Source organism: Chiloscyllium punctatum, chromosome 13 (genome assembly GCF_047496795.1).
Source record: "Chiloscyllium punctatum isolate Juve2018m chromosome 13, sChiPun1.3, whole genome shotgun sequence".
Taxonomy (NCBI): Eukaryota; Metazoa; Chordata; class Chondrichthyes; order Orectolobiformes; family Hemiscylliidae; genus Chiloscyllium; species Chiloscyllium punctatum.
The window spans coordinates 102,863,521-102,888,159 of record NC_092751.1 but is presented as its reverse complement, the minus strand read 5'-3'; the positions used below and the strand labels follow the sequence as shown (position 1 = coordinate 102,888,159).

Below are 24,639 nucleotides of genomic sequence, written 5' to 3'. Positions count from 1 at the left end.
TAAACATGAATGTCATTGTGTAGAGATGTGACACATTAAGGTTCTGTAACTGATTACAGAACGATAGAGCTGGGAAGGGGAGCAGATAGACGGCAAGTAGTCAAGATTAATTGTCAAACTGGGACCTTTCAAATCAGCATAGCTCAGCAGTACCGGATGCATTTGCCCAATCAGATGTTAGGGAATGTGCATAGATTCTCATTACAAATAAAACAATGAAACATGATGTTAACCTAACTTGTCTTTAGCCCACAGCCCAAAAATATTTATCTAATTCACTTTCCAGATTATAACTGCTTCCAATCACTTTTCAGGCAGTGCATTCCTGATTCTAACTAATTGCGTAAAACAAAAATCTCATCGTGTCTTGGTTTTATAGCCATTTCAATCCTTAAACAAAAAAAAACCTGCAGATGCTGGAAGTCAGAAACAAAAACAGATTGGTGTAAGAACTCAGTAGGTGTGGTAGCATCTGTGGAGAGAAATCAGAGTCACTGTTTCAGTCCAGTGACCCTTCTTCAGAAGATGCTGCCAGACTTGCTTTTCAGGTTTTGTACCTTCAATCCCAATTCTCAGGGCATCAACGCTCTTGACTGTAGCAGCAGTTGCTTATTTACCAAAACACTTGGTTATCCAGAACACCTCTAATAAATTTCCCCTTAACTATTGCTTCATGAAGAACAATTTCCAGCTTCTCTCATCTCCCTCCATAATTGAATAGTATGCCCAAACGGATCACAAACCTGCACCTTTCCACTGTTCCATTCCACCTGATTATCAGTAATCTGTTAGTACATTGTTCTCATGTCCTACACATGTAGAGAAATTATGGGAAATAACTCAGCAGTGTTGTGGTGTTGCAGACATACTTTAGAAATATAAACTGTAAATTGCCAAATGAGGGATTAAAACGTAACTCATCTGCAAAGGCAATACATTTACCTCAGACCCAACATAAACGCAAAAGCATAGAATCCCTTGAATACAAATTGAGGTCATTCAGTCCATCAAGTCTGCACCAACCCTACAAAGAACATCTCATCCTGACCCTCTCCACACCCTCTCCCTGTATCCCGACGTTTCCCACGGCTAATTCCCCTAACCTGCACATTCCTGGACACCATTGGCTATTTGGCATGGTCAATTCACCTGACCTGCACATCTTTGGACTGTGGTGGGGGTTAACCAGGGTACCCAGCAGAAACTCAAGCAGACATGGGGAGAATATGCAAAGTCCACACAGACAGTTGCCCGAGGCTGGAATCAAACCTGAGTCCTTTGTGTTAATCACTGAACCACTATGCCACCCAAAATAGTGCAGATGTTTGAGACCTGAAATAAAAATAAAGTGTTGAAAAAACTCAGTAGGTTTGGTAGCACCTGTGGTAACAGAAACAGTTAATATAAATTCCAATATAGGAGACTCAAATTGTTAACAGTTGCTCTCTGCACAGATGCTGCCAGACCTGGGCTGAGTTTCTCCAGCACTTTCTGTTTATCCTGCACACTAACCCTATTAGTGAGAATTAGGAAATATTTACTGCACAATGTCCAGGTAGCAAGCACATTCTTACAGGTACTATGGCTTTCAAGGAAGTGGTAAATTCAAACTCTGTTCATTTTAATCCAAATCTGCTTTCAACCAAAATAACCAAAAGCAAATTGGCCACTCATACACCTTATTGCAATTCATGACCACTGCAGCACTCAAATTCCTGGTTATATCAACTCATGTATTGATGACTTCTAGAGCAAGTTATCTTTTTACGATTAGCTGAGAGATGTTTTAAAAAAATGGCTCTGTTCTCCATTTCATCATTTGCCAAGTTGATATTGTATTTATTTACAATTACAAAAATAGTTTCTACAAAACTTTATTTTTAAAGGCATGCATTCTCTCATACTTTCTAGCACTAATCCATAGTTTCCAATTTCAAAGAATTTGAGCTTTTCAGTTCATTGGTGAATCTTGACTGTTCTGTAGAGCCTTAAAGGTTGCTTGACTGTCAGTCATTATGAAACGGTAGTATTGCAGCAGCGATAAAGAATCAGAAAGCAGGCTCCAAAATGGCTGTGTTGCAGAGGCAGCACAGCAGCTTTCACCTGTCCTGGTTATCTGGTAGTCGGATCCCCATACTCTGCAAGATGTTAGAGGCAGGCCCAGCTAAGCCAGCTTGTGAGCTGTATGATTCCAATAGGTTCTCCACCAGGTTCAAGTCCACATCCACAGGCAGAACCTTCAAGTTCCCTTCTGCTGATTCACCCTCTGCTTCTTCAGATACATTAAGTCTGTCTGAGCCAGCCTGCGAGATGATCAAATAGAAAGCTGCACTTAGTGTCGAGGATAGATACATAGGCCTGAGACAACACAAGCTTTCTGTTTAATGATGCATTTTATCTGAACTTGCAGCTACAGTATCTGTTATAACAAATCTGTTACTGTTGGATTCCAATTTGAATCACCCTGACCAGAGGAGAACTCTGCATGTGTTGGTGCTGTTAGGGATTATATTTAGATTTTAAAAAAGTCAATTCAATAAGCAATCAAGGATTCATCAGTATTTGGGGTTAACAGTTCACAATATTGCATTCAAAAGTTTCTCAAGGAGGGACTGACTAGAGTTATGTCAGACTTATTCTACACAGTTACCAGCAGGAAGCAGATGGAGAGGTGGAAAAAAAGATTCAATGGAAGGCGGGAACATGGGCCCAATCAAAAAAGGTTGTCGTGAACCAGGATTAAGAAGAATTTAGTGGTGACAGAGTAAACGGCCTCCACTTTGGATATGATGCCATCAGCTCCACGCAGCGAGTACCAGCTAAGGTAAGTACCACCTGTCCAACATGTGGGTTGGAGTCAAAAACACAGAACTTGACCATTTATAATGAACTGGTATTGGAAGTGGCCCTATTCTTCAGAATGGGGATTTGGTAATGGAAAGGGTGTGAAACGCAGAACTTGAGATGATCAGGACAAATTAATTCACCCTTATGGCTGGCAACCTCAAGGTAACAGGGTGCAGAAACCCAGCACTTTAGTCTCCCAGACAGTGACCAAAGCTCATGAACAGATAGCTCATAGTATTTGAAAAACTGTGCACTTAATATTATATTGTAATACATTCCTCACACTGGGCAAGATACCTCCCAGTACATTAGTGGGCAAAGTTGCCGAAGAGAAAAAGGAAAGGGAGAGGCGTATTGAAACGCTGGCTCAAAGAAAAGTTGATGACAAACTTAGGATGCATTTGAAAGTTGAGAGTGAGGTGAGATGTCAGAAGGCTTAGACGAGGGGGATGGTGGGTGAAGAGCTCTGGAGAAGTTACTAAAAATAGAGAAATGGTGTGGGGAACAAGGATGTCACTAGTTTCCAAGAAGTGCAGGAGATAAATGGAATCAAAGATTTATTGACCTGTCAAGCTTGAGATTCAATTTACCTTTTGCAACAAGAAAAGAGCACAGCAGGGACCCACTTGATGCCTGGAAATGCAGTCAGCAGGACTGCTAAGACTGGTAAAGTGACAATGAGCAAGACACCACTGGCCTAGTATTGGTGGTAGGCTGAGAGAATCTCCAGCTCACAATGCAAACATCCAACCATGAATAGGTTGGCTTTTTCACAGCCAACATACCTCATCAGTGACTTTAGTAAAGCTTTTGCCAATTTGGGTTCCTGCCAGTTCTTGATCCATTTGCTTCATGTACTCTCGGATATTCTCAAGAGTCTCTGCGGCTGACATATCCTCCTCAGATTTACCCTCTTTTGAGTCAGACTCTGCGTCACTGTCCAACAAACTGTAATCTTCTTCCTCATCAAGATCATCAGAGTCCAGCTCATCTGATTCTAACCCTGCAGTCAAGACCAGAAAACAGTCCAATAAAACAAAGTGTGTACTAATGTGGCATTTTTCACAACCATTGTATGTCTCAACATGTTTCACAGTCAATGAAGAACATTTTTTGGAAACACAGTCACCACTGTGGTGTAGGAAACACAGCAGCCAAAAGGCACACAGAAACACCCCCCAGAGAGCAGCAAAGTGACAGTGACTAGATAACATGATTTTGTGATTTGAGGGGTAAAAAGTGGCCAGGCCATCTTAACCTCCTTCAAAATAATGCCATGGGATCATTTTAACTTAAAAGAACAAAATATATATATCCGTGAATGTGTAGATAGGGCCTGAGTCTAACATCTCATTGAAAGGGGAACATCTCTGATAGCGCAGCACTCTCAATGCATTGCAATTCCATCTTGACTTTTGTACTCAAGTCTGAAGTGAGATGTGCACGTGGCACATTGTGATTCAAAGGTGAGAGCGCTACTCACTGAAAGCCAACTGGCTCCACTGACAATATGGCTGACAATGTAGTATGATAACCTCAAGTAGGAAGGAAGACTACATAAAAGAGAAGAAATAGTGACGTCTGTCTGTACATGAAAGGATAGGTTAATATTCCATTTTGATTAACCTGTTTCTTCTCATTTCAGACATGAATCCACTTGAATGGGCAGATGTGGCTTCACGTGTCTAACATGAAGATGATGCAGGTCATATTGTACAGAGCAGATTCCTACCTAGGATCCTTTCCAAAGCTCCAGTGAAGGAATTCACATCAAATTCAACTTGGCCGGTAGCAGAAGATCTGACAGAGAGATTGAGAAAATTTAAATAAAGGTGTGGCTTTATCACAAACAGTACCACAGTGCATTGTAAATGTGTTGCTGCTATCAATGAACTCCAGTTATAATCTTGGTTTAGCAATAATTTTCAACGAACATTACAACAAACTCAGTAATAATTCAGTAAGATTGGACATCTGAAGCTTTTACTCAGTGGCCCTGTAACATCTTAGTATTTACTGGTTGATTGCCTGACACATAGCACATGAAGATTGAGGTCAAGTGTGATTTCCACGTGAACTGGGGCTAGAAGTTAGAGATAATTGTACAAAATCACACAGATGTAATTCAGGATCCATATTAAACTCATTTGGTATGTTCTTATTTTTATAGGTAAATAATGAATTTAATAGAATGTGGAGAAGTTGTGGGATCAAAACTGGGAGGACCAGGATTTTACCTGGAAGGGATAAAGAGGTGGAAGCTGGGTACTTGGAGAGGGCCTCAGAGGCGGGATATGGAACAGGGAGAAATCAATGTGCATTCAAGAGTACACACAAGGCTGTGCTTGGCAGAAGGTGTGGGCAAGGAGGTCTGGAAGGCTGCTGAATAGATATATTGCTGGATCAGAGGGTTAGCTTGGCTGGGGATGGTAAGAGAATGCAGTCTGAAAGGAGAACCATCACAGCAGCCAAACATTTACTCCAAATCTTCCCGAATGGTCTGACTGATTGATGCTGTTACGTGGTTAGCCTGGGTCAATTCTAGAAACTTGATTGGCCCATGCAAGTTATGTGGTCAACATGCATTCACATTAGAGGTTTACTGTCATCCACGCTGAGGTTTTAGTAAGTATATATGAATAATTCTTATGTCCCATACCGTGGTATCTCTGCACCTTCGTGAGAGGACACTTTTGAGACAAATGCCTTCATGCTCTTTGTGACATCATCAAGATCATAATCCAGTTCCTCCTCCTGTCTGGCGGAATTTAACAGTTTCCTTCCAGAAGCTTCCTCCAGCATCTGATCCAGCTGTTCAGGTGAAATATCCAACCAGCTGTCATCTAGGTAGGCAAAGGAATCAAAAAGGTGAGACAACCGATATGAATGAGCACTCCTGATGTGAACTGCTTACAAGGGACATTACTACAAATCATTCCATTGCTATCAGGAAGGATAAAAACCACAGTGTAACAATGTCAAATCCCATGGCAGGAGGTATCTAATGAGCATTTATACCCTCAACATGTTAGCAGTAGAATGAAGCAGGCTGAAATCAGGAAAGTGTGTGAACCCATGTTACTGGTTACTGAAGTCATCTAAGGTCATCAGCGAGTCAAATTGGCCTCATTTCACATTAACAGCATCCACAGTATTTTGCTTCCTGTAATGAATAGCACCACTGCTGGAAACGTTTTATTTAATTCTCCAATATCTTGCCTTATCAGGTCTGACTGCAAACCAGGTACAGAGATGTAAACAGCTGAGAAAAAGCCCCTTTGTCCATTCCAACCTATCCAGAGTTATCCTCCATCATAATTAACAGCTTTTAAAAATTATTCCAGGGTTCCTGCCTTCGGTAAAATACCCCTAGCCAATGCTGCATGTTGATCAATCTGTGGACATAATTTCGTGACAACAGTCTTGGTAGTTTGGACCCAATATTCTTATCTGAATGGTAGGGTAATTTGAACCAATGTTTTAGATTTGCCTTTTATTTGATACATTATTATTTTGTACACCTCCATTAAACTCCTTCAGGTTTTTCTAACCCTTTCTCATAACTCAGTTCCAAGGGTCAGTCTCGTGACTGAATCAGTGACACTGGGGCTTAAACATCGACTTTGTGTCTTAACTCATGGAACTGTGGTTTGACTGCAATCCTGTGCAATTCACTAAACTCAGATTGCAGAATCAGTCTGTGGTCTGTACCATGAACCTCTCAGGCACTGTCAACCAACAATACGCACCATCCTCTGGAGGGAGGCTGTCCCCTTCTTTCTGTAGTTCTTCCACACTGTAGGACAGAGATTGCAAAAGCTGCAGGACCTGCTCCCCTGGACTTAAGGCAGGTGAACTGAGGAGACCAGAAAGAGCGAGTGTGACTTTAAAAGAAAAATACAACTAATTATTTATGAGTTATTAATACATTAAATAGGTGCCAGTTAAAGTTCACAGAAGTTAGAAATGTTCTAACTTTAGCACTATATCTCCAAAGTTTGAATAAATACAAAGCTTAAATGAAGCATCTACTCCCTCCACCTCGACCCCTTCACCTTTCCTCTTGCACTTGATCGTTTCATCAAGAACTGACAATGTAAAATCGACTATCTTTATTTTGCTACTCTCCTCACCCATTCCAACGTGTCTCCAGCTGAACTTTCTGAGCTCTGTTCTCTCAAGTCTAATCCTGACTTTGTCGAACCTGCTGATAATGGTGGTGCGGTTTCTCTCTAATACAGTCGACTTGAATCATTTTTTAATATCATAACTACTCACACTGAAAGAGTTCCCGGTTTGGAGTAAAACCAGACTCTTCAGAGGAAGGGTCACTTGACCCGAGACGTTAACTCTGATTTCTCTCCACTGTTGCTGCCAGACCTGCTGAGCTTTTCCAGGAATTTCTGTTTTTGTCCCTGGTTTGGAGTGTTAAGTTAGCAGGTTAAGTTCAGTTTGTTAATATAAGCACACAGAACACATGACCTTGCATTGTACCTTCTGGGGCTGGAAACAGAATGTTGGAAGTAAATCTCTGCCGTTTGAAGTAAGTCTTTGTAGCGTGCAGAACCCTCCAGCTCTCCCTGTCAGACACAAACACATAACTGGCTTGCGTTAAGCTGCTGTGTATATAAAACCAGCCTATTCAATGTGAATGTGCTGCCAGCATTATCGATTTACTGCCTTTTTGATTCAATGCTGCTTGCCAGCTGGGGTGGTGGGACGTGTTCTGCTAGTTTTTATACTTTTGGCTGAAAAGTCTCACTCAGTTGTACTTCCTGGCCAACCGCTCTCAGCACAAACAATTGAAGGTTACATGTGGACTTTAATGATTGTTTATAATGCTAACATATTTAAAACCTTTTCTTGAACATAAACTTTCTAAGACGCTGTACCTAAGGAATAATAGAGGTTGCTGGGGGAGATGAACTAGTCAAATTTCTTGTAGATTCAGGGGAAATGCACATTCGGAAACTTATTGTGGAAAGAACACATTGTAACAGGTGAGGCCATTCAGCTCCTCAAGAACATCCTGCTAATCAATTAGATCATGGGTGATCTCTACAAGAAAGTTTCCTCAATTCATACCTAACAAATATCTGTCACATTAATTTGGGAATAACTGTTGATGTAATTTATTGACAACAGGAATAAAGCTTTAGCTGAGAGACTGTAGGGTGGGTAGATCAATTCAATATTTTGTCATTCACACATCTCTGCACGGATTTATCCCAGCTGAATTCCTTCAGCTTTCTACCGGAGGCCTTGCTCTCATTTGAATCCTGCATTAGTCAGTGATGCCAACTACCAGCAAACCCCTCAGGCACTGCAACCTTGCTCAATGCAATACTTTCGCTTTGCTCCCCTTTCCTGTTGCCTTTAAACATTTCTTCAAAACTTACAAAACCATGCTTTCAGTCATCTCTAACTCTCTCATTAGTACGTGCTTTTTATTTCTCCTTTCAGAAGTATCTCAGACAATTGTTGTCCATTATAAACATTATAGTTGTTGTTTATGTTTACCGAGATCTGCAGAAGGCCAAACTGATATTTCAGTGTTGTAAATGATTTAATATGAAAGGTTCTAGCACATAACTCCCGTCATTAAATGGCTCCTGAACATTTATATAATGCCCTGCTGTCATCTGCTGGTAAGAATTGAAAGAGCAACTGCAAGACAGTGAAAGATACAATTTCTACTTTACACTATTGCTTAAATGCTCTCGTACTGCTGTGATTTTGAAGTGCCGGTATTGGACTGGGATGTACCAAGTTAAAAATCTCACAACACCATGTTATAGTCTAACAGGTTTATTTGGAAGCACTAGCTTTTGGACTGCTGCTTCTTCATCAGGTGGTTGTGGTATGGTTGTAACCACCTGATGAAGCAGTGCTCCAAAAGTATTTTTGTCATTTCCAAAAGTATTTTGTAAATGACAAAACAAGCAAAACTAATGTCCGTAATGCAAGAACTGTAACAAACACTACATTGGACACACAGGCAGAAAACTAGCCACCAGGATACATGAACATCAACTAGCCACAAAAAGACATGACCCTCTCTCACTAGTATCCTAACATACGGATGAGGACAACACTTTGACTAGGACAACACATCCATCCTAGGTCAAGCCAAACAGAGACATGTATGAGAATTCCTAGAAACATGGCATTCCAACTGGAACTCTATCAACAAACACATTGACTTGGATCCCATTTACCAGCCCCTGAGAAAAATAATAGGAAATGACATCACCAACCCAAGGAAACCTAAACACAATTAGAAAGCAGGCCATGCCACTAGTGCTTCATCTGGAGGCTCACTGATGATGTTACCTAATATGGTGATGTAACATCTGAAAATGAACCTTCTACCTCAGCAAGCAAATCTACATTCAGGACATATGATTTTTTGATATGAATTTAAAAAAAACTTTTGAAATATCATAAAAGACTATTAAAATGTTATACAAGTTGCTATATGTTCATCCAGAATCGCAACAAATTATATAATTAAATATGCAGCTACTCATTTGAGAAAATGGCACAACGTTTAAATACAGTTAGAACAAAAGAAGGACTCAAGCACACAATACATTTGACAATCTCAGGATGTCCCAAGTTCTGTTCAGCCGATTAAGCTGCTTTTTACGTACTGTGGTGATGTTACGTTAAAGAAAACACTTTATTCTATTACAAAGTCATAGAGTTATATAGCACAGAGGGGACTTGAAGGTTGAGGGGAGATCTAATAGAAACTTATAAGATAACATATGGCTTAGAAAGGGTGGATGCTGTGAAGTTGTTTCTGTTAGGCGGGGAGACCAGGACCTGTGGGCACAGCTTTAAAATTAGGGGGCGTCAATTCAGAACAGAAATGCGGAGACATTTCTTCAGCCAGAGAGTGATGGGCCTGTGGAATTCATTGCCGCAGAGTGCAGTGGAGGCTGGAACTTTAAATGTCTTCAAGACAGAGACTGATAATTCTTTGTAATATAAAGAATTTAAGGGCTTGAAATGCCCATCAGCCATGATTACATGGCGGACTGGACTCGATGGGCCGAATGGCCTTACTTCCACTTCTCTGTCTTATGGACTTGTCCATACTGAGCACGTTTCCAAAACTGAAGTCCCATTTTGCCTTGTTTGGTCCATATCCCTTTAAATCTTTCTTATCCATGTATCTGCCTGTACCACTTCCTCTGTTTCATATATGCACCACCCTCCATGTGAAAAAGTAAACCCTGTACCTTCCAGTTTTGACCTCCTCTACCTTGAGGAGAAGGATACCTTATCCATGTCCCTCATCATTGTATTAGTCTCTATGAAGTCACCCCTCAGCCTCCTAAGCTCCAGGGAAAGAGTCCCAGCTTATCCAGCCACTCCTTATAACTCAAACCTTCTAGTCTTGGTAACATCCTTGTAAATCTTGTTTTGCAGTTTGCAGTTTAATAACATTCTTCCTATAGCACAGCAATCAAGATTTTATGCAGTACTCCAAATGTGGCCTCATCAAGGTCTTGTACAGCTATAACATGACATCCCAACGCCCGTACTCAGTGCTCTAACTGATGAAGGCAAGCATGTCTTCACCATGTCTACTTGTTTGCCACATTCAAGCTCTCTGTTCGACAACACATCCCAGGGCCCTACCATCAGCTGTGTAATTCCTACCTTGGTTTGTCTTACCAAAATGCATTATCTGAATTAAACTCCAACTACCATTCCTCAGCCCAATGGCCTAGTAAATCAGGATCCCACGTAACCTTAGATAACCTTCTTTAGTGCCCAATATACCAGCAATTTTAGTGTCATCTGCAAGCTTACTGACCATTCCTCCTATCTTCTTATCCAAATCATTGATATAAATGATGAACAACAGCGGACCCAGAACTGAACCTTGCGGTCACACCAGTAGTCACAGGCTCCAGTGTGAACAACAGCCCGTCTCCTCACGTCAAGCCGATTTTGTATACAGTGAGTGCATTTACATTGACAAGTGCTGGTTATACACCATATTTGTATTGATCTCCGATGACAGAGGTGATCAGATAGCATGACAACTTCATACACCCTTATTTAAAGCCAAAAATCAATCACTTTTTCAGGAAGCTCCCACCAGGCTCACCATGCAATAAGGTGTCGCTCCTTGCTGAAAATGTAAGGTGTTGTCACTTTATTCTTAAACATTATTAATACACTGTCCCCTATCAGCTTGTCACACATTTCCTACACTGAGCACAAATACTACGCCTGCACAACACTATTTGCTCATCTACTTGTTCATTCAAAGGAAAAGCAGTGCATACCTGCTAGCAAAATAAAAATATACAGAGATACAAGCACAACAGTGGGTTAGAGTAGTCATGTTGAATTCATAAACCCTTAAAACCCAGGAATTGAAAAAACTCTACTGACAAATATCAATTGCAACTGAATCTAACACTCCAGCGATGCCATTACTGAACAAATGCCAGACAGACCGAAAACAAATCTCAGCCTTACCCCAAAATAGTCGTTCTTCTTTAGACTGCTTATAAAGCCTTCCCAGAGTGGGTCACTGGAAACACTGTTTTGCGTCTTGGAACTAGGGAAGTGCTGCGAACATTTCGAACAGAGAATCTCAAAGCCATGGGCCTAGAAAATTAAAGGTAGAAAATGAGCTGCAGTGTAAACATTAAAATGGGCTGAACAGTAACAGTATTCACAAAACGCATGGCACAAAGGCAAGATAAAGCATTGCTGTAAAACATGATGAGAGTTGGGCAGGAAGGGATTTCAGCTCTCCACATATAGCAGATCTCAATAATTTGCTCTACCATCTCATAGTCTTTAGTACTTCAAGCATAGCTAAAGCTGGAGAACTAATTAGCCAAACAGCAGGAGAAGAATGGCAGCTGATTAAAAATTTAAATAACATTAGCAAAAGCATGTTTAAGTTCTTTATTTTTAATTAACTGCCAATATTAACAGAAGGCTCATGAATATGAAGATTCTCTGACATGCTCGTTTAATCTAAGCTCACATCAATGGTATATTTTAAAATTATGCATAAACCCTATAAAATTGGGAAGCTCTTAAATATATCTTTAAATGCTTTTTAAAAAGACAAAAAATTAAAAATGGGAAACTAAGGAGTATAGAATTGATTGTCACAGTTGAGGAATAAAGAAATTATTTTTTGGTCTGATAATCAAAAATTTACTTTCAATGAATGATGGATATTTCCCCATAGAATTCACATGACAGCTATTCATACCTGTGCTGTTGCAAGTTCTTAAAAACTAGATCTCGAATCTTTCAAATTGATCTCTTTTATACTTTTAACTATCTTGATTAGTCAGGAAATCTTTAAGATGCTTCGTTACCAAATTTAAAAAGATCAGGTTTCTCCAGAGTTTCCTTCTAACACTTGTAAACTTTGTATGCTTCGCTGAACCAGTCTGACGTGATTACAAGTGCCTCAGTGAATACAACTGAACACAATATTCAAGGTCTGTTCTGACCAGTTTCTAACCCTGGTAACCAGACTGCTCACCATAGCTAGACAGTCAGACTGTAATTGTTTTTAAATCGCAGTAGATGCAGCCTGGTATCCTAAAACATCAATATTCCACATTACCTACCAGCTTCATGCCCAGTGCATGCGCTTTGAAATGCTGGTCGGATCGTGCCGGAAGTGTATAACCACTCCGTCTGTCCGGTGTGAACTGCTGCTGCTGTAATTGGGCGTATAAGCATTTTGTAAATGTCACCTAAAATGAAATGCAAGAGGATATTTGACACCCGATTGTCCTATGGGTAACATATTCAGATATACACATTTACGATGCTTTTAATAAATTAATAATTGCTTCCTAGGCCAAAAAAGTACAAGAGATGCAAGATATAACATATAACCCTACATTACATGTTCTATATTACAACAGTAACCATATTTCAAAAGATACTTCATTGGCTTCAAAGCTCATTTGGCAGTCATCAGAAATGCTACACAAATGCATGTTATAGAAACCCTAGTGTGGAAACAGGCCCTTTGGCCCCAACAATCCACACCGACCCTCCGAAGAGTAACCCACCCAGACCGAGCATGTCTTTCTTCTTTCTATAAATGACTGCATTTGCTTATACCCATGACTCAAATATGAATATCTGAGAGGAGAATTGGCCATTTGACCCTCAAGCCAGATCTGCTGTTGAATAGGATCATGGCTGATCTGTTTGTGTTTTGAAGCCCTCATTGCCATATGCCCCAATACCATTAAATCTTCTGCCTTAAAAATATTTAAACACCTCACCTCCACTGCCTTCTGAGGCAGACAGTTCCTCTCATATTGTAATTTATTCCTTCCAGTTAATCAGTTAGTCATTTTCTCCTGTTTGTAACATTCTGACTAATCATGACTGCCATGCATCTTTGTTAGTTGCCTGCTTTTTCTTCAATTTAATGGTATGACATTTTCTAATACATTAAAAGGCTCTTACCAGAGTCATCACACGGGTCTCCGGGAGAAAGAACTTAAAGGGGCGGCAAGCACGCAGGTCAATAGGATCACGAAGATAGAAAGCTTGGACGGCAGGTGCCAACAGATCAGGACGACGTTTCAGCACCGCAGCAATACCTGCTGGAACAAAGCAGTAAGCTCGATGTTGATCAGTATAAATCTTCTCTGGATAACTGTGGAAAGCAAAGAAATACCATTCAAGACTGAAGAAAGAAGGTTGAAAGTTTAAGGATGCAGCTTTTATGAGGTGTATTTTGTCCTTTTTTTTGACAAGAGGTTTCAACACAGAGGCCCTGAGCTTTCTATTTGAATCCAATAAATTAAACATCCTGGGAGGTCTTGGGGTTTCTTTTAAAATAAAAAAGATGTTGAAACAATAGAAACAGGCTGAATATGTGGGGTCAAGCTTCCACAAAACCAGGATTTTTAGTTTTAGCTTTCAGTAGCAGTTGCTGGAAACGTGCAGCAGAGTACGACAGACAGACACATACGCAGAGAATTGCATGTGAGACGATCTATTTTACTGAATTTGCCTTTGCCAAGGGTGTGTTTATGGAAAGTTACTATATTGGAACAGTTACTGTTTAGTAGTTAAATAATTTATTATTCTGTTAAGTTTCCCAATAGAAGTAAGTTAGACTCATACAGACATACAGCATGGAAACAGACCATTTGGTCCAATAAGTCCATACTGTTCATAGTCTCAAACTAAACTAGTTCCACTGACCTGCGCTTGGCCCATATCCTTCAAACATTTTTCATAGAATCCCTACAGTGTAGAAACAAGCCCTTTGGCCCAACAAGTCCACACTGATCATCCAAAGAGTATTCCACCCAAACCCATTCCCCATTACTCTACATTTACCCCAACTAATGCACCTAACCTACACATCCTGAACACAATGGCAATTTAGCATGGCCAATTTACTTAACCTGCACATCATTCATGTACTTATCCAAACATCTTTTAAATGTTGTAACTGTACCCACATCCACCGCTTCCTCTGGAAGTTCATTCCACGTCTGAACCACTCGTGTAAAACAAAGTTGCTCCTCATGTATTTTTACATTTTTCTCCTCTCACCTTAAAAATATGCCCCCTAGTCTTGAAAGTCCCCACCCTAAAAACACCTGCCACTTACCTTATCTATACACTCCATGATTTTATACACTTCTACAAGGTCACCCTTCAAGCTCCTCCTTTCCAGTGGAAGAAAGTCCCACCCTATCCAGCTTCTCCTTATAACCCATACCCTCCATTCCCAGCAACATCCTGGTAAATCTTTTCTGAACCTCTCTAACTTAATAATATCCTTCCTATAACAGGCAAACCAGAACTGAACATAATATTCCAGAAAAGCCCTCACCAATATCCTGTACAACCCCAACATGACACCCTAACTCCTATACTCAATGGTGTGAGCAATGAAGGCAGGTGTGCTAAACACTTAAGCACCCCGTCTATATATAATACAGACTTCAAAAAGTTATGTACATGAACCCCTAGATCTCTGTTCTACAATACTAGCCAATGCCCTATTTTTAAGTGAATAAGTCCTGCCTTTATTTGTTTTACCATAATGCAATGCTTCATGCTTACCTGAACTAAACTTCACCTGCCACTCCTCAGCCCATTCAGCTAATCGATCAAGATCTCTCCTTAATTTTAGATATCCTTCTTTACTGTTCACTTCACCACCAATTTTGGTGCCATTCGCAAACATACTCACCATGCCTTCTATATATTCATCTAAATCATTTATACAAATGACAAACACAAGCGGACCTAGTTATTCCAACTTCTTCTTTCTCTTGGTGTATTTTTAACCATAGTATATGAATAAAGTGTGTTTTGCATCAAGGCTGGTAGTCTGATGAATCAAATTGCACCTGGAATGCAATGCCTGGCATTTGCCTTTGAAATAAGGAAAAGTTAGGGTCTAGGCTATCTTCTTAATATATGTTGAGGGGGTTTGGTCTGGTCTATAACAAGCTCAAATAAAAAATATTTTATCCTACGATGTTACAGTGACTAATTCAGTAACACAAATCAACACATAGCTAACAGCAGCGCAAATAATTGATAATGTGACAGTTGTTTACAGAGTTCACCAGCACATTAACCAGATGATTGATCAACTGCTCAGTGGCTCCTTTCAGTATCTGTTCATAATATTACTGCTTTGTTGCTGTAATTATTCTGTCCCAAACTCTGAATAGTATATTGCCAGGATTACATGCTAAGCAACAATTCAAGTCTCAATAGCACTTAACAAGACTTTGCTTGATTGCTGATTCAGGTCTGATTGAATGCCAAAAAGAAACAAAGTGAGCAATTAGATTCCCACAGTACAGAAACAGGCCCTTCGGCCCAACAGATCCACACCGACCTTCCGAAGAGTAAGCCACCCACACCCACTCCCCTACCTTGTATTTACCCCTGACTAATGCACCTAACACTATGGGCAATTTAGCATGGCCAATTCACCTAACCTGCACATCTTTGGACTGTGGGAGGAAACCAGAGTACCCGGAGGAAACCCACGCAGACACGGGGAGAATGTGCAAACTTCACACAGTTAGCATTAACATTAGTGATAGTCAGAAAAAAATAAGCAGCTGATCATGCAAATGTTTGAAGTGTGAGTGTATTCATACCAGGTCCTGTCAGCTATATAACAAAATAGGTGACAAATAGGAGAGGGGGGGAAACAATGGTGATTTCCTACAGAAAAAGTGATCAACACAACCAGCTACAGGAAAATTTAGTAAGGTGTAGTGGTCATTTTCTGCCAAACATTCCTCATGAATACACCATAATTAGCATAAAGTTTACAATTCTCATTACTCGCTACATCACAACTGTCACTTCATACCAGATTGACTATCTCATTCACCTAATCAGATTCCCAATTTGCACGAATGGCAATCAATAGCAAAGTGAATGCTCTGAATTTCAGTTATGTTAGCAGCACAGCTCAGTTTCATGATCTCCAATCTCTGCTACAAATTCAAACTCAAATGTTCAGCGGAGATTCAGGATTCAGCTGCTGGAGAAGAATAAAGAATCCATGTGGTGGTACAGGAATGCCAAAATGCATTTTTTAGGTTAACGGAATTTCATACTCTTAATTCTAGATGCTGCCTTGCATAACCTAAGCTTATAGGACTTTCAAAGTACCCAAGAGGTCAAAGATCAGGAAGATATTCACAGAATGAACTCTTGGGGAGCTACACTGTAGAGTGTGAGATATTCCAGACATTAACAGGATCAGTACATAAGACCAGATTTTTGCGGTGCAGACTCAATGATCTGGGTGGCCTAATTTCTGCTCCTATGTCCTTTGTCTTATATATCCCTTGTTTAAAGAAAGCTTGAATTCTCCAGCAGGGTATTTTGTGGTTGCCTCTGCACGTTCCTGATTCCCCCTTCAAAAAAATGGAATTTCTACAACAGGTTGCTTTTGTTTTCTTAAGTTTTTGATAAGGCAGATGTAAAGAATGTATTGGCTAATTGCATTTTCACTATTCTAAGGTTAAACTAAAGATTCAGAACCAATTCTAATTACCTCTGAATGCGTCTCCTTATAGCTTTGCGAATGGGTTCTGCTGCCAGACATTTGTCAGAATGAGAGTTGAGTAGACTAAGTGCTTGAGAGATGGTGGGACTGCTAGCTGGTAACCAAGAGAGTTCCCCTGGGTTCTGAGGGATTGGGATGATATGCAACTCTCCACGATAAAAAAAAACCTAAAGAGCAGCAACAGAAAAAATAAAGTTATACTGCATTTTGTAGGAAACATAATCAGGAACAAAAATCTATTAATGTAACTAAAAGCTTTACATCTGGTGCACTACCAGAAGAGTATTGAAACAAATATGAAATGATATGCCCCTGAATGTTGCCACAAAACCACCCTGAAATCTAATTAACCATTCACCTCTGTTAATATGGCGCAAAAAACCCTCTTATAACAGTCATGTCACAAGCTGTAATAAAAATTCTCGAATAAGAAAAATCCAGTCATGTTGCGTTATAGTCATACTGATGTTTTTGAAGTTACTGTGTGGTGCTTTTAATAAGTTATTCAATGAATTAACACCCTGTCCCCAGAAGAAAGGTATCTTCAATTCATTCAAGACAGCCAAAGCGAACCGAGAAAACAGGAAAATTATTCCTCCCATGTACTTCCCCCTATCTTAACAGTTCACAAATATAAATATATAAGGGGTGTCATTATGTAGGGTTAACTGTGTTTTGTTTTAAATCTGGTAGCTGGAAGCGGAAGATGAATGGTAAGAGAACTTAATACATGTACTTTGTGGAAAATCTTCTCTTCCCAATTCACACAAGTTCAAAACAAAAAATGATCATTCCCAAGGGCTGTAATGGTTGCCTTACTGTATCAAGGTCATTATTGAACTATTTTGGACCCAAATTCTAGTTTAGAGCAAAACTGCCCCAAAACATTGATATTTCTGAGATAAATAACGGAGAGGCATTGACACAAGACATGATCATTAAGTGTCAATTAGCTAAAGGAGAGGGATGATGCAGGCATTCCATTAAAGAGGAGTGCGAATTATGCAAAATAACCAAAATAAGAAGGGAAGTACTGGAGGGACTAAACTCCTTGACAGTAGATAAATGAATTGTATCTTATTCAGCATATTGGGGATACTTTGAGGATCACTTTCTAATCCTCATGAGATACAGGCAAAGTATTGTAAGACTGGGGGATCTACAAATGTTCCATTAGTCAAAAAGGGTTTAAGGATGGACCAAATACTTTTCGACTGATCATTTTGGCCTTGGTGGTGGGCGAATTAGTTGAATCAATATTGGCAGACAGGATTAACTGTTATTTGGAGAGGCATAGATTATCCAAGAGTAGGCAGCATGGTTTTGTTAAGGGAAGATCAACTAGGAGAAAGTGAGGACTGCAGGTGCTGGAGTACCAGAGTTGAAAAATGTGGTGCTGGAAAAACACAGCCGACCAGGCGAATCGACATTTCGGGCATATGCCTGGAGAAGGACTTATGCCCGAAACGTCGATTCTCCTGTTCCTCAGATGCTGCCTGGTCTGCTGTGTTTTTCCAGCACCACATTTTTCAACTTTGTTAAGGGAAGGTTAGGCCTAACTAAACTGATTTTTTTTTGAAAGGGAGTAACAAGGAAGCTTGTCAGAATAGTGGTTTGTCTATGTGGATTTTAGTAAGGCATTTGAAAAGGCAGACTGTTAAAAGAAAAAACCTTTGGGATACAGGGTGATGTGTTCAGTTGGATCCAAAATTGACTCAGTGATGGGAAACAGAGGGCAACAGCGAGTGAATGGTTTTACACAAGGAAGGTGGCTTCCAGTGGGGTTCCACAGGGGCTCAATGCTGGGTCTTTCACAGTTTTTGGTACGCATTAATGACTTAGATTTATGCTGAAAATGTGTTGCTGGAAAAGTGCAAATCAGGCAGCATCCAAGGAGCAGGAGAATCGACGTTTTGGGCATGAGCCCTTCTTCAGGAATCAGATTTATGTATGGGAGGCATGATTGGAAAATCTGCAGATGACAAAAAACTGACAGGGTTGTTGACAGTGAAGAGAAATGTTGTTGCCAAAGATGTTGTTGAAGATATCCATAGTTTTGTTGAGTGGATGTAAAAGTGCCAGATGGAGTTCAAACCGGAGAGGTGCAAAGTTATGCAATTGGGGAGGACAAAAGAGGACAGCAATAAAAAAATAAATGGCATGATATTGACAGGGGTAGAGGAAGTGACAGACCTCAAAGTATGAATCTATAGTCCCTGAAGGTGTCAGGACAGGCAGATAAGATAGTAAAGGAGACATAGGACACTCTCCTCCTTTGGCTGAGCTATTAAATACAAGAGCAGAAATGCAATGCCAGTATGATAAAAGAAGTTGTTAGGTCATAGCTGAAGTTTTGTGTAGTTCTGGTCATATTACAGGAAGAACATAATTAACTGAGAGAGCATACAGAGGGAATTTACAAGAATGCTGCAGGGTTTGAAAGCTGCAGCTATGAGGAAGGATCGGGTAGGCTCAGGTTGTTTTCATTCAAACCGTGGAAGTTGAGGTGTCAGTTAATCTAAGTTTACAAAATATTGAGGGACTTGGATACTGTGGACAGGGATGACCCATTATCCCTCACTGAGAGGTCATTTAACCAGGGGTACTGGTTTAGGGTGATTGATAAAAGGATTATTAAAGGATTGGATACTCTGGAGGCAGGAAACATGTTTCCGCTGATGGGTGAGTGCCGAACTAGAGGTCACAGCTTAAAAATACGGGGTAGACCATTTAGGACAGAGATGAGGAGAAACCTTTTCACCCAGAGAGTGGTGGCTGTGTGGAATGCTCTAACCCAGAGGGCAGTGGAGACCCAGTCTCTGGATTCATTTAAGAAAGAGTTGGATAGAGCTCTCAAGGATAGTGGAATCAAGGGTTATGGAGTTAAGGCAGGAACAGGATACTGATTAAGGATGATCAGCCATGATCATATTGAATGATGGTGCAGGGTCGAAGGGCAGAATGGCCTACTCCTGCACCTATTGTCTATTGTCTATTAGGGGAGTCTTGAAGAAAAACGTTAGTATTTGGAATTCACTGCTGGGTTTGGTGGTTAAGGCAGAAAACCTCAACTCATTTAAAAAGATGGATCCACACATTAAGTATTATAACCTGCAAAACTACACACCAGGTGCTGGAAAGTGAGCTTAAAATGGCAGCCAGTTTATTCAGTTAGTGCAGGTATGATGGACTGAATGGCCTCTTTCTGTGGTTCTATTGAGACAACAGAAATGCTGTAGTTGATTCCAGTGTCCCAGGGCTTGGAGGAGATGGTGGAAATTAGTGTTGGCATTTCAGTGTTGCTATCCAGAAAGGACAGAATTACGCTGTGAAATAGGTACCAGCCTGCACAGATTACAAAGAATGACCATCTTAGTAAGGGACTAGATGATCCTATGGCTCAGTGGCTTCATTAGGGAGAAATGCGGCAAGGAAAAGGGTGGAGGCTTTCTTACCCGGTTTTCACTAGTGTCAGGGGTCAACCATTTGGGCAGGTGCTCAGCAGCTTCAATTAACAAGAAGTCCCCATCATTATCGTCAACACTACACACAAAAACAAAAATTGAACATTAGATTTAAGTAAAAATAAATGTTGGGTATTTTATTGCCTTTTCATCAGAAACTACTTCAAATGTAGTGTTTTTCAAAAATTTCACTTCTAAAGGAACTCTATACCTTGCTGCTAAGTTTGGGAACTCTTTCGTGATTTGTTGAATGAGGTAGACAATCAGCCATTCGTCATCCACATTATCCCCAAAGTTTGTGACACCACCAATGTGAGCAGGAACATCTCCTAAAAAGAAATATTTGCATTAGCTTCTTAAATTTAAACAATAGTGCACTAATTAGCTTAGATCGGCAGGGTTTAGACTCAAACCAAAACATCAGTGATGGATCTGAGTAGAAGACATAGCAAAAATATAATCACAAGGATTTACAAATGAGAGAACATTATTCAATTCACTGCCACACAAGCTTAGTTCAGGAGCTCAGCTTATATATATCTCTCTTCCTTTTTCTATACCGTTGGTGACTCCTCTAAATAAAGCAGAATTTTCATCTCTCCTTGAAATCACAGAGCAGTTATACCATTCAACCCATTGAGTCCTTACCAACATATCAAACAGCATCACAACCAAACTCAGCTCTCCAATCTATACCCGTAACTCCTTATTTATCATAGCTAATCCACCTACCCTACACATCCCTGAACACTATGGGGCAATTTAGCCCGGCAAATCCACCTAACCTGCACATCTTTGGACTGTGTGAGGAAAGCAGAGAGTCTGGTGCAAGAAAACCCACGCAGACATGGGGAAAATGCACTGACTCCACACAGAAGAGTTGCCCAGGGCTGGAATAAAACTCAGGTCCCTGTGAAGCAGCAATACTAATTACTGAGGCACCATGCTACCCGAACTTACTTGCTGTCCCTTACGGCTTTTGTGGAATTGTAGTAACATCCCTACCCCTTGGGTTAGGGAGTCCTGGTTCAGGTCCCTCTTGCATCAGACATGTCATAACATGTCAGAAAGGTTAATTAAAAGCATCTATAATGCCATGGATATTTCCAGCAAACCTGAGCAGCAACTGCAGCGAGACAGCCTCCCCATGTTTAAAGACTTGACACACAGACTCTTGTCATGAACAAGTGTCATCCTCATTCTAAGTGATGTCTTGACAGCACCCTCACCCTCCACACACTGTTCACTTTCAGAATTTTCCATCCACATTCGCAAGAATATTTACTGTAACTTTCTATTGGAGGTTTTAGAAAATTCTTTCATGAGATGTGAAATTCAATTATTAACCATCACTAATTGCCTTCCATAAGTTGATACCTTCCTGAACACCTGCAGTCCCTACGGCATAGTACTCTCACAGTGCTGTTGGGAAAGTTCTAGGACTTTGACCACTACACTGCAGAGGTGAACTGGTAAGTGGCAATGTTCCCACTTTGTCTTATTCCCAGAGGATAATAGGCTGCTCTCTCATTTGAGGGAGACAAGTGTTAGTGAGGGTCACCATGCCTCAAGTGAGGTTGTGTAGCCACCAAGACATCATGACCTCAGCTGAAACTGAAAATGCATCCATGCTGTTGGAATCACTCTGCATCATAAACTAGATGCCTTGCCAATTCTGCTAACTGACTCCCTACCATGCATCAGCTGTCTCGGTCCCAGATGGTAGAGATGCTGCATTTGGAAGGTACTTTGGGGGAGACCAGGTGAGTGGTGCTGTCCATCTTGTAGATGACTCACTGCTGCTGCTGCTGTCAGTGATAGAAATGTTGAAGATTATACAGTTTTATGCCAATAGTGTAGCCTCAATTCTGAGGCTTGGTGACCCTCAGATTAAACGACCACCAGTTATTTCTCTCTATTCAACCCTATGGCCCGACAGGACAATCGCGACAATAGCTTTATTTTATAATAAACGTAGTTCACATTGATTCAGCTCCATTCCTGATGAAGGGCTTATGCCCGAAACGTTGATTCTCCTCCTCTTCGGATGCTGCCTGACCTACTGTGCTTTTCCAGTACCACACTCTCGACACTTATTCAGCTCTGTGTCTGAGCACTTCTATGGAGTCATATCATTAAATCTGATATCTAATGTCTATACTTATGAATAATATTTATCACTAGCTATCAGATTTGACGATGCAAGGGCTCAGACACAGAGGGGTTTGCTCGGGCTCTCAGAGGGGGCCCGGCCCCTCGGGGACTGTGCACTCACCGCGGGCCGGCCTGTATCGCAGCCTGAAGGCCTCATTGTGCCAGATATAACCGGCGCAGAGCGGGGCCAGGCTGCTGACGACCCCCTCCAGCTGCCGCACCAACCGGGCCCCGGGATCGGGCTCGGGCTGAGGAACCTCATAAAGCCGGTAACCGACCGTGTCCTGCGGCCAATCGCGGCGCCGCTCGTCCAGCAGAGCCTCCATGGCCCGTTGCCCCTCAATTAATGTCTTCCCCCACACCTCACCGAACGGGTCCGTCACTTAACGACTTCCGCCCCCACAACCGAACGGGTCCGTCACTTAACGACTTCCGCCCCCACAACCGAACGGGTCCGTCACTTAACGACTTCCGCCCCCACCGAACGGGTCCGTCACTTAACTACTTCCGCCCCCACAACCGAACAGATCCGTCACTTAACGACTTCCGCCCCCACAACCGAACAGGTCCGTCACTTAACTACTTCCGCCCCACCGAACGGTCCGTCACGGAACAACATTCCCCCCCCACACAACCGAACGGGTCCGTCATCTTCCCTCTGACACTGACCGAGGTCACGTGGTCTGCGGCAGTCGTACCCTTGGCAGTGTACAAAGTTAAAAATCACACACCAGGTTATAGTCCAACAGGTTTAATTGGAAGCACTAGCTTTCGGAGCGCCGCTCCTTCATCAGGAGATAGTGGAGGGCTCGATTGTAAGACACAGAATTTTTTGCAAAATTTACAGTGTGATGTCACTGAAATTATACATTAAAAAATTGATTGTTTGTTAAGCCTTTCATCTGTAAGAATACAGTGATATTTTCACTTCTTTCATGTGTAAATCACAAAACCTTTTTTTAAAGTTGCATTCTCAGGTTAGCTGTTAACAATGGTGATAGCTAAACAATATGTTGAAGGTGTTAGCCCCCTGTGTTCTCTGTCTATGAGCTGATGTTTAGATTGATTCTAATCTAAAAAGACACCTCAGCACCACACTCTACCGCAAACCCACAGACAACCTCACAATGCTACACTTCTCCAGCTTCCACTCAAAACATATTAAAACAGCCATTCCCTATGGACAAGCCCTACGCATACACCGGATCTGCTCAGATGAGGAGGAACTTGGCGGACACCTGGAAGTACTCAGGGATGCCCTCGCAAGAACGGATTACAATGCCCAACTCATCGACCGCCAGTTCCGATGTGCGACAGCGAGGAACCGTAATGACCCGCTCAGGAGACAGACACATGCTGCAACCGACAGGGTATCATTCGTTGTTCAGTATTTCCCAGGAATTGAAAAACTACGCCATGTTCTTTGTGACCTGCAACACATTATCAATGAGGATGAGCACCTCACCAAGACCTTCCCCACACCTCCACTACTTGCCTTTAAGCAGCGCCAAACCTCAAACAGATTGTTGTTCGTAGCAAGCTGCCCGGCTCTCAGGACAACTCCATACAACCCTGTCACGGTAGGTGCTGGAAGACATGTCAGAGTGTGGACATAGGTACCGCCATTACGCTTGGGGACACCTCCCACCTTGTACATGGCAGGTACTCATGTGACTCAGCCACCTATCTTATATGTTGCAGGCAAGGATGCCCGGAGGCATGGTACATTGGGGAAACCGAGCAAAGGCTACGAAAACGGATGAATGGGCACCACACAACAATCAACAGACAGGAGTGTTCCCTCCCAATTGGGGAACACTTTAGTGGTACAGGACATTTGACCTCGGACCTTTGGGTGACCATCCTCCAAGGCGGACTTCGGGAAAAGTGGCCAAGCAGAGGCTGATAGCTAAGTTCGGTACCCATAGGGAGGGCCTCAACCGGGACCTTGGGTTCATGTCACATTACAGGGGACCACCATTGCACTATACACACACACACAGATACTCCTACACACACACACTCTCACACACACAGAGGCACTCCTATACACATATACACACGGACACACATATAACCAGATGTGCACAC

General features: G+C 41.5%; 1 protein-coding gene across 1 annotated transcript; it reads right to left on the bottom strand.

Moving 5' to 3' along the window:
• Window positions 1-1,821: 1,821 nt before the first annotated feature.
• Window positions 1,822-22,909, bottom strand: ecd (ecdysoneless homolog (Drosophila)). The gene is made up of 13 exons (XM_072583499.1): window positions 22,670-22,909; window positions 20,606-20,723; window positions 20,386-20,473; window positions 16,919-17,097; window positions 13,330-13,522; window positions 12,471-12,599; window positions 11,350-11,481; window positions 7,342-7,427; window positions 6,597-6,703; window positions 5,507-5,690; window positions 4,580-4,647; window positions 3,633-3,850; window positions 1,822-2,303 (listed from the first exon to the last, which is right to left on the bottom strand). The coding sequence occupies exons 1-13, from the start codon at window positions 22,872-22,874 to the stop codon at window positions 2,100-2,102; spliced, it is 1,911 nt and encodes a 636-aa protein (XP_072439600.1). The 5' UTR covers window positions 22,875-22,909; the 3' UTR covers window positions 1,822-2,099.
• Between the last annotated feature and the right edge of the window lie 1,730 nt (window positions 22,910-24,639).